This window comes from Monopterus albus, unplaced genomic scaffold (assembly GCF_001952655.1).
Source record: "Monopterus albus unplaced genomic scaffold, M_albus_1.0 scaffold40.1, whole genome shotgun sequence".
Lineage (NCBI taxonomy): Eukaryota > Metazoa > Chordata > Actinopteri > Synbranchiformes > Synbranchidae > Monopterus > Monopterus albus.
The window spans coordinates 2,467,676-2,477,812 of NW_018127920.1; the positions used below are offsets into that span (position 1 = coordinate 2,467,676).

The window sequence follows — 10,137 nt, forward strand, 5'->3', positions numbered from 1 at the left end:
GTGGAAAATCCTAATTGTGATGGCAACAACCACCTGGGAAGGATGTTTTCCCTATCAATCTTGGAGACATGACTGTGGAAAATGTATCGTGCAAAAGTGCTGATGTCACAGCTGCATCCTTGCCTGGCATTCAGATTAACTATTACTTTTCTCATCCGCCTCATTTCACAAGTCTGTTTTCACAGTAGCCAATATTGTGCAGTGTGTGTAGAGATTTCTCTTTTTTTCCTGAGCCAGCTTCTGTACATTATGCTTACATTGACACTAAATTATTTATCTCATTATTTCAGCAATCAGCCATGAATCTGCAAGATGCTCTATTTGACAAGGGGGGAAAAGTTGAGTCAGACAAGTTTTAAAAAGCAGTTTACATTATGGCCATCAGCGGTTTGGTGTTATGCATATCAAAGAGAATTCCATACTGCTTTTTGCTGTGACATTTCACTGTATTCAAACCTAAAATGTTAATGCTCCACAGTATGACCTTTGATTTGATTTAATTTGATTTGATTTGATTTGATTTATTCTTTCAAGCATGTAAAAACAGTTGATATGACAACACACATAATTTTACACATAATCCAATATCAATTTGCTTATACCTAGTACATGCTTGAATGGAGTAGGAAGAAGTCAGACTTCTTGCCCATATCTTGATTAACACATACCTTTATATTTATGTTTAAACTTGTCAATTCTATTGCTATTTTTTATGTCCACACTTAAATTATTCCATAGTTTTACCCCACTTATGGAAATACAAAATCTTTTTTTGGTTGTACGTATAGCATGAATTTTTAAATTTAATTGACCCCTTAAATTGTATCCCCCTTCCCTTTCATTAAATAGTTTTTGAATTCCACCAGGTAATAAATTGTTCCTGGCTTTATACATAAACACAGCAGTCTTATATCCCACTAAATCAAAACATTTTAACAATTTAGACTGTATGAAAGCTCCATTGGTGTGATCCCTATACCCCATCTTATGCACAATTCTTATCGCTCTTTTTTGTAATATATACAATGGTTGAAGTGAGCTTTTGTATGTATTTCCCCAGTTTTCAACGCCATACTCTAAGTATGGTAAAATCAATGAAGAATACAAAATGCGTAGTGCTTTCCCGTCCAAAATATATCTAACCCTTGCCAATATCGATATATTTTTTGCTATTTTGTTCTGAACATATTTGATATGCGATTTCCAGGAGAATTTGTCATCATCAGACCTTTATTTCTTTGACTTGGCTCCTTACACATCTTTATTTATTATGACAGTATCTGTAAACATGATGTCACTGCCTAGGTTTTTTAATCATGCACCATCAAGGCCAAGAATGTAGCTGTTTCATATGTTTCATTCCAAACAAGCTGCACACCAGCCCACCACTAACCACATATACCAGAGAAAGGAAAGCTCATCTGTTAAATGAGAAACGGCTGTGCTTAGCTGCGATGAAAAACTGTAGCCTCCTAGCACAAAGAGGCTACAGATGATTGTTGTCCATAGTCATGGCCAGTCCTATTGCAACATTTTTCGCTAGTCAAACTTATGGAAAGCCACACCATTACATACTGTGTTTGTCAGCCACGTGGAATGTGGTTAACTAGCAGTCAATAAGGACTGTTGTCTTATAACTCAAAATGTTTCCCTTTATGGACAAAATAAGATATGTCGCCGTGTTTAACAAACGCCAACATGCGGCATCGAGATGCAGAATTAAATCTGTTGCAGCGTTTCTTTTCCGCCATTATGAGGAAGTAGGCCAACGTCTACACAACCTAGACAGTAGTCACGCGTTTGACATTAATATGATTGAAAGACGAATTGGACCAATCACGAGAAGCATTTAAATATTTGATTGGTCCAAATTTGTGTCTGTAACACTGATCTTGCGGCTATTAGCCAATAGAAATTTGAACTGAGGAGCAGAGGGCGGGGCCACTTGTAGTATAAATGAGAGCGTTTATCGGTTAGGTACGCACATTTTGAAACCCAAAGCTTTTCGGACCAGAGTTCATTCTATCTGCCGAAAAAAAGAGAAATGAGGGAAATTGTGCATCTCCAAGCTGGCCAGTGCGGAAACCAGATTGGTGCTAAGGTTTGTGAACCTATATTTGTTTACTGAGCAATAAATTTGTCTGTTTTATTCAGAAATACCGTGTTCTCGGTTCTAAGTGCCTGTGCTTTGTCCGCATAACCACACCCTGAGAGATTTCGATGTGGTCTACGTAGCAGAGTTTACATTAACGTGTGATTTATTTATATATAAGTATATATGCTTTTTGTTACAGCTTTTGGGGACACTTATTTGTCGAAATTGCTACGTTTTAAACTAATATAAGAATATTTAAAACCAAATGTTAGCATCGGTTAAACCCAAATTTTAACATGTGGTTAAGCATAAGTGTCAGGGACTAAATTCATCTAAAATATTATGACTTGGTAAACGACTTGTATGTTATTGGCAGGTTAACTTTTATCAAGTGATCTTAAGCAATCCGTTGTTTGCCTAGCATACGTTAACGTTACCGCAATGCGACGAAGTGATGATTGTAGATTAAGATCGTTGGACATTATTTGGACGCCTTTAATAGCATCTGTCAGTACGTACTATCTTGTTTGTAAGGTAAATGTGATTACTTTAATTAGTGGGCCTTTTTTTTTTCCCGGATTGCTGAGGCCTACTTGGCCATACTCTTTGAACTGCACCCGGCTTTTGCCTGCCCGGAGTAGGTGGTGCTGGCCGTTAGTGACGTAGAGAGGAAGCTTCGAATTCATAACCCATGAGTCGCAGCCAATGGGGGTTAAGGGCGCGCGCGCCGACGGCGTAATGGCGGGGAATTTTTTGTGCAATCACATTTTTAACAGTATTGCTTTAACTAATACATGGTAAAAGAGTAATGGATGCTGCTTTGTCTTTTACCAAACAAAGTTTTGCTTATGTTTCAGTTTTGGGAGGTGATCAGTGATGAGCACGGGATTGACCCAACTGGTACATATCATGGTGACAGTGACCTGCAGCTGGACAGGATCAATGTCTACTACAATGAAGCCTCAGGCAAGTCTGCAGCAGCCCAAATTGTACTTGGTTCAAATTGCTTAGCTTGTTTAGACTTTTTAAATGTATAAAGACATTGGTTTGACTCTTCTGGTGTTTGCAGGTGGGAAGTATGTGCCCCGTGCTGTGCTGGTTGATCTGGAGCCAGGCACCATGGACTCGGTGAGGTCTGGCCCTTTTGGCCAGATCTTCAGACCAGATAACTTTGTTTTTGGTAAGTATATTGCAAGACATTTTCTGACACTACTCTAGATTCACTGAAGTCTGTAGAGCTGAATTTAATTCCTGCTTACAGGCCAGAGTGGTGCAGGCAACAACTGGGCTAAGGGTCACTACACAGAGGGTGCAGAGCTGGTGGACTCTGTTCTGGATGTGGTACGGAAGGAGGCTGAGAGCTGTGACTGCCTGCAGGGGTTCCAGCTCACCCACTCCCTAGGTGGTGGAACAGGCTCAGGTATGGGCACACTGCTCATCAGCAAGATCCGTGAAGAGTATCCTGATCGCATCATGAACACCTTCAGTGTGGTGCCTTCTCCAAAAGTATCGGACACAGTTGTCGAGCCCTATAATGCCACGCTATCAGTCCACCAGCTTGTAGAAAATACAGATGAGACCTACTGCATCGACAATGAGGCCCTGTATGATATCTGCTTCCGCACCCTCAAACTCACAACCCCCTCATATGGTGATCTCAACCACCTGGTTTCTGCCACCATGAGTGGTGTCACTACCTGCCTCAGGTTCCCAGGACAGCTCAATGCTGATCTGCGTAAGTTGGCTGTAAACATGGTGCCATTCCCCCGTCTGCACTTCTTCATGCCAGGCTTTGCTCCCCTCACAAGCAGAGGCAGCCAGCAGTACAGATCACTCACTGTGCCAGAACTCACCCAGCAGATGTTCGATGCCAAGAACATGATGGCTGCCTGCGACCCACGTCACGGCCGTTATCTGACTGTGGCTGCAATCTTCCGGGGCCGCATGTCCATGAAGGAGGTGGATGAGCAGATGCTCAATGTGCAGAACAAGAACAGCAGCTACTTTGTTGAGTGGATTCCAAACAATGTCAAGACCGCTGTCTGCGACATTCCTCCCCGTGGCCTCAAGATGGCTGCTACTTTCATTGGCAACAGCACTGCCATCCAGGAGCTGTTCAAGCGCATCTCTGAGCAGTTCACAGCCATGTTCAGGCGCAAAGCTTTCCTCCATTGGTACACTGGTGAGGGCATGGATGAGATGGAGTTTACTGAGGCAGAGAGCAACATGAATGACCTGGTTTCTGAGTACCAGCAATACCAGGATGCCACTGCTGAAGAGGAGGGTGAGTTTGAAGAGGAGGGTGAGGAGGAGCTGGCCTAAATGCTGCACTTTTTCCAAGTTCTGATAACATTTGCAGTGAAATGTAATGTTCCGGGTCTTTCCAGTTTTCAGTGAAATGTAATGTTCCAGGTCTTTCCAGTTTCCAGTGAAATGTAATGTTTCCAGTACAGTTTTCAGTGTTCTGTCTGCTGTTCATGTGAATAAAATCTTCTGCATATTGAGTTTGCCTTCCTGGGTTTACTGATGTGTATTATAATTGACTCATAGGTAAACAGAATAATTTCTAATGGGCCATGTCAAAGTTCATACAGTGCTATTCAGAAAACTTTGTTAATCTTTTCCTTCAGGTGGCGTAAGGTTTAAATGCTCCTGACATTACAAGTTGCTACTGGTGTTTAATTAGAACAAATGTGAATCGCACTATGCAAGTAGTGGGTGAACTTCAGAAATAAAGGGTACCCAGATATTTCCTTGGCATGTATGGAGTGTCGCTAGGTGGCAGTGTTTAACCACTTTCTCCACAAGAAGTAGATGAGGATGCTGGTAGCCAGAGCCATCAATGTCCCGCAGCACACTTTCTTCACCTGGCATTCCAAGTTTGGCTTCTCTCCAAAGCGTGACACAAAACCTGTCTGAGGCAAGTACAGAAAATTTTCATAACATCCTGCAAGGGTAGTCTTTTGACAAACCAGGGTTAAAATTCTCCCTTGAAGAAACAATACTGTAACAAGTGTAGTTGCAGAGCGCACTGTGCCTGCGACACCGAGCGTGCGCCACAGATACAAGGGGGGGGGGGGGGGGGGGGGAGAAAGCTTTAAGTGGGCCTCAGAGCAAAGTTATGCCCCAGCCCCCCTAGCAAGTTATTTCTGCACAATGTCCCAGTGTAGGGATCTGAAAATGGCCAGAAGGATGTGGGCTTTACCATGAGCTAATGAAAAACATGTTGCATCATGGGACATGTAGGATCAGTGCATCTACTGCTTCAAGCTTTTTTTTTTTTTTTTTTATCTCCTGTTTTGTCACTCCATGGGGTTCATGAACTAAATCACTGCAGTGCCCCCTGTTGCTTGTTATGAGACTAGGGTTGTAGGTTTTTGGGCTGTTTAATTGAAAACCTATGGTGTGTGTGTGTGTGTGCTTATTTTTAAAGAATCTGAGTACAATAAGGGGATTCAGCTGCTATGAACTTCCCTGTAGATGTAGATATGTGCTTGTGAGCACTTACCCATCCTCCCATGTCTTGTATCTCAGGGCAGATGACCCTTTCTACATAGGCCCCTACACACTCTTTTAGCTGGGGCAGGACCACCATCATGTCCCTTTCATGGCAATGCAGAGCCATCTGGCCAGCCAGCACATACACCGACAGCACTGCACTCCAGGCCAGGTCCCTGCGCCGCCGCCCCCCAGGGACAGGGGGAAAGAAGTGCTCATCCAGGATGTTTATGAGCATGGGGCAGGCCGTGCTCTCTGTCGCATCCTGGAAGACACGAGGCCAGCGCCTAAAGAAGATGGGGAAACGGGTAACGAGCTCATCTCCAGCATGGCGCAGAGCAGCGGTGCAGGCTGAAGGGGCAGGACCAATTGTCCCATCTGCCCCACCTGTAGTTACATAGTCTATGTAATCATGGGCCATCAGAAACGCCTCTCTCACCAGGGGGTCAGGACTGTTCAGGCCCAGTCTGGCCTCTGGCACCTCTGACTGAGACATGGTCACCTCCGAATGCCACTTTGCCAATCACCATGATGTATAGGTCACAGATGACAGCAGTATAGCCATTCTTTAGGTCAGCCTGTCTTGGTATGTGTACTCTGTGTGAAATTTTAATAATCATATTAGTATAGAGAGAAGACTGGATGAACATGCATACTGCAGCATCGATAAGGAAATGATGCATTTACTACTCACCTCCTCTTCAATATGATGGCGAAATGAACAACCAGCAGGTGAAAGAGTGGTGGAGGTCCAGACCAGTGTGTCTGTACATGTAGTGGGTCATGCAGTTCCCTCCACAGCCAAATATAGAACACTTGTTGGAAAATGACACTGATCTGCAGTCTCATGCACCATCCTGACACAGATCCCCATTCCAACACAAGCAGCGGGGCTAAATAAAGAGCACTGAGGAGAAACGGGTTAGATTTACAGTTGAAGGATATGTTTGTGCGAGTTAGATGAGAACAATCAGAGGCAATAGTCCTGATGGGTTACAATTTTCAAAGAGGCAGCGAGGTTTAACTTCTTATATATAACCATTGAAATATGAAACCTTTTCTCTGATGACTTTCTCTGGTTTTGACACATATGGTAGTTACTCTGACTCTTGCATTGGTTAGTTTTATATGAAATGATCGTTCAGAGTGGTGCAGTGGTTAGCACTGTTGCCTCACAGCAAGAAAGATCTAGGTTCAAGCCCCAGTGTGGAGTTTGCATGTTCTCCTTCTGCCTGTTCTCTCTGGGTACTCCAGCTTCCTCCCACAGTCTAAAAACATGCAGCTTAGGTTGACTGATGACTCTAAATTGCCCCTAGGAGTGTGTGTGCTTGCCAGCCCTGTGATAGACTGGCGACATGTCCAGGGTGTACCCCACCTCTCACCCAAGGTCAGCTGGTATTGGCTCCAGTCTCCCTGTGATAAGTGGTATAAATGATTCACCTGGTATAATACTTGATGAGCAGTGGTGGAAATGAACATTTACTCATGTAGTGCACTTAAGCACAACTATGAGATTTTTGTACTTCAACTTATATATATCACTATTTTTGTACTGTTAGTTTACTGTTGTTACTTCTACTCCATTTCATCTGAGAAAGACATCTTGTGCTTTTACTCCACATTTATTTGATGTCTATTCATTTATTACTTTTCAAATTAGGATTTTATTTAAAATGATCTGAATTCTTCTAGTCAATGAGCTTATTACCACTGAATTGTTAGTAGACTGTAGGACACTCGTTTAAACAACTTGGAATATAAGTGGGATAATAAAGGGTGGGTTCACATACCTTAAGTGCTATCCAGCCATTCAGATAGTTTTGGTTGTATTTATTCAGGTTTGTTTTTAGATTCTAAAGTTTCTGCCTCTACCCCAATACTATGAATACTATGAAGGTGATTGAAAATTGTGTTCAGAGCATTGAAAAGTGTCTTCAATACTTTCTAACCAAAAATTTAATGTTATGCCATTTGATTACATTTAATACATTTGTCAGGGAACACATACAAAAACAATAGCCTCATACAGTAAGTATGGTACAAGTGCACTGTATCAGATTTAGCTAACTAGCTCACTTCCATGTGCAGTCCCTGGTTGGGTGAATACCAAGAAATACAAATTCAAGGCCCAGGAAACCCTCAAATATACATTAATTAGTTAAAATTCCTTAGGTGCACCCAGTATTGTACAATGGCCACCCATACCACATCCCCCTCCCCCACTCCCTCCAAGTCCTTCACTTTTTGTTATTGTTTTATGTAGACATTCAGACACAGAGTGAATATGAGTCAAAATAAATCTGTAGTTCATATGCAAACAGTATACAGACCTGATGACTTAGTTTTTTGTTTTTGTTTTATTAAAGTGCTTTAGTTAAAATGACTGTTATGGGCAACTGGCTTTTCACTGTGTCCTGTGGATTCATCAAATTAATGCAACTGTGATTAAAAAAAATTTTTAAATATAATTTTTCAGTGTTGTGTGTGGCACAAACACGACTCCATTCATCTCCATTATTAGCGTGGAGGCAGAAATCTAGACAGACATTTCAGTCAGACTTATATTTCACCACATGGGAGCAGTAATGTATTACTACAGACACACTACCTCTCATTTATAATTGTGTGTGTGTCTGTGGTTGGAGCTGCGGCAGGCTCCCACGGAATCTGATAGCACTCCCTTGTATTTGAACTCCTAACCACTTGTTTATAATGAACTTCAAAATAAAAGCTGTTTGAAAATTGAGTCATAAATCTGGACCAATTAACTCTTCCCATATGTTCATCAGTAATCATATCTCTCTATAAACTAAAAATATATGTAAATACAAGCATGGAGAGCCATTCAAATTCAGTTCAAGTAAATGTATTTAAATTGCGGCTAATGCCTTTGAGATTTCTCCCATTGACACGTGGTTTAATCTACGTTGTCCTTTAAGTGTTTCCTCTCTTTTTATGAAAAGGCTTTATGCATCACATGAGGATCAATCAGATGCTCTGTGTATGGCATTTATGTTCATTGTTAATACACTGATTTATAGCAGAGCAAAGACATGATCAAGTGGAACCATTAGCGGCTCTGTGTTCTCTGGCCATCTGGTGCAGCATACATTGTGAATGTGCATGGGAGGGAAGGAGGGAAGATAAGGCTAACCATCCAGAAAGAACCCTAGCCCACCCCCTTCACACATACACACACATACACACTACTTCAGATGAGGGTGAGTATGTAAAATGGCTACCCAGTTGTTCCTCATTGTTGAGCCAGGGAGCAGGGGAAGTGACATGGTTGATAGAGGCTGCTATCAGGCCTCTCATATGTTCATGTGGCAACATCTGCAAGCAGGGGGAACTTCCTGACTTGTGTAGAGAGGACTTTCATGTGTATATGTTTGCATTGGTAAGGAAGGTGCAAGATTAACAGGAAACATGCTGTAACTCACTGCTGCTATTTGACTCCATGGACCATTATTCTAGCAGCACTGTGGAGCTGTGGCTAAATGCTGACACAATACTATGGCAAAGCTAACATGCTGATGTTTAGACATGTGTACCATGCTCACCAGTTTAGTATGCTAATGTGCTCTGAACAGTAGAATTGAGGGTCACGGGAATGTCATTAGTTTTGCAGATATTTGTTCCTAAACTATAATGTAGGCCAATGTCTGTGTGTCTAGCCCAAAGTGGTCGACCCACTGACTGAGCAGTTGACACAGCAGCTAATATGGCTAAAAACCACCTTAGGAATCGTTGGCCCCAACAACATGGACAAATTAACCTGCTGGGGGTCCGGGGGCAGAAATTTGTTGTCGTGCCCCATCCTGACCTCCATTGTACATGGCAGCTTCATTATTTCTCCAGACAAGAACCAGCTTTACAGCTGACTTAGTTAGCTGAGTGACAGAAAATTAATCAGCAACAATTCTGATAATTAATCACTTAAATCCTTTTACATAAAAAATGCTACAGTGTGATCTTCTAGCAAACTCAGTATCTTTAGATTTTGAACTGTTGAATGGAGAAAACAAGATGCAGAATTTTGATAGATAGTTTTCTACTATGACTGTTTTCTAACAGTTTACATAGTAAATGAGCCATTAAAAAGGAAAATAACTGGCAGGTGAATCAATAATGAATATACCTATTAGTTGCTGAGTGACTCTGGGGTTTTTGGAGTTCCTGAAAGTTTAGGATGCAGTAGGAGTTGCCTGATTGCTCATCCAGCCATGGCTGACATGTGTCCCATATTGTACATTTACTTGATTTGCTTTGTTTTCACCTTTTAATCTATCTGCTGAATTGGACATTTTTCTCCTCATGGTTAACCTAAATTTACCAGAAGAAAAACATTAAAGTGTATCAACAATAATTCAATGGCATAGCTTTAATCTTGGAAATGAGGATAAGACTTTCTGACACAATTTGAATTGATACTATTATTATGATTCGCAGCCCCTCCACCTGATGAACATAATTGTTCCATTTCTGTCATTTTGCATCCCTGCTGAGGTGTTTTTGTCAGTATATATCTACCCCAGGACACC

The 10,137-nt window shown here is 41.8% G+C and overlaps 2 protein-coding genes across 2 annotated transcripts; one reads left to right on the plus strand and one right to left on the minus strand.

Moving 5' to 3' along the window:
- The first annotated feature begins 1,974 nt into the window (after positions 1-1,974).
- Positions 1,975-4,599, plus strand: tubb2b (tubulin, beta 2b). The gene is made up of 4 exons (XM_020599254.1): positions 1,975-2,101; positions 2,953-3,061; positions 3,165-3,275; positions 3,357-4,599. The coding sequence occupies exons 1-4, from the start codon at positions 2,045-2,047 to the stop codon at positions 4,415-4,417; spliced, it is 1,338 nt and encodes a 445-aa protein (XP_020454910.1). The 5' UTR covers positions 1,975-2,044; the 3' UTR covers positions 4,418-4,599.
- A 270-nt stretch (positions 4,600-4,869) lies between these two features.
- On the minus strand, positions 4,870-6,089 carry bcl2l16 (BCL2 like 16). The gene is made up of 2 exons (XM_020599126.1): positions 5,604-6,089; positions 4,870-5,010 (listed from the first exon to the last, which is right to left on the minus strand). The coding sequence occupies exons 1-2, from the start codon at positions 6,087-6,089 to the stop codon at positions 4,870-4,872; spliced, it is 627 nt and encodes a 208-aa protein (XP_020454782.1).
- Positions 6,090-10,137: the final 4,048 nt, after the last annotated feature.

Coding starts and splice junctions, on each gene's coding strand:
- tubb2b (XM_020599254.1), top strand. CDS start 2,045: ATGAGGGAAATTGTGCATCTCCAAGCTGGCCAGTGCGGAAACCAGATT. Junction 2,102..2,952: donor GAAACCAGATTGGTGCTAAG/GTTTGTGAACCT, acceptor CTTATGTTTCAG/TTTTGGGAGGTGATCAGTGA. Junction 3,276..3,356: donor ACCAGATAACTTTGTTTTTG/GTAAGTATATTG, acceptor TCCTGCTTACAG/GCCAGAGTGGTGCAGGCAAC.
- bcl2l16 (XM_020599126.1), bottom strand. CDS start 6,089: ATGTCTCAGTCAGAGGTGCCAGAGGCCAGACTGGGCCTGAACAGTCCT. Junction 5,011..5,603: donor TACAAGACATGGGAGGATGG/GTAAGTGCTCAC, acceptor TACTTGCCTCAG/ACAGGTTTTGTGTCACGCTT.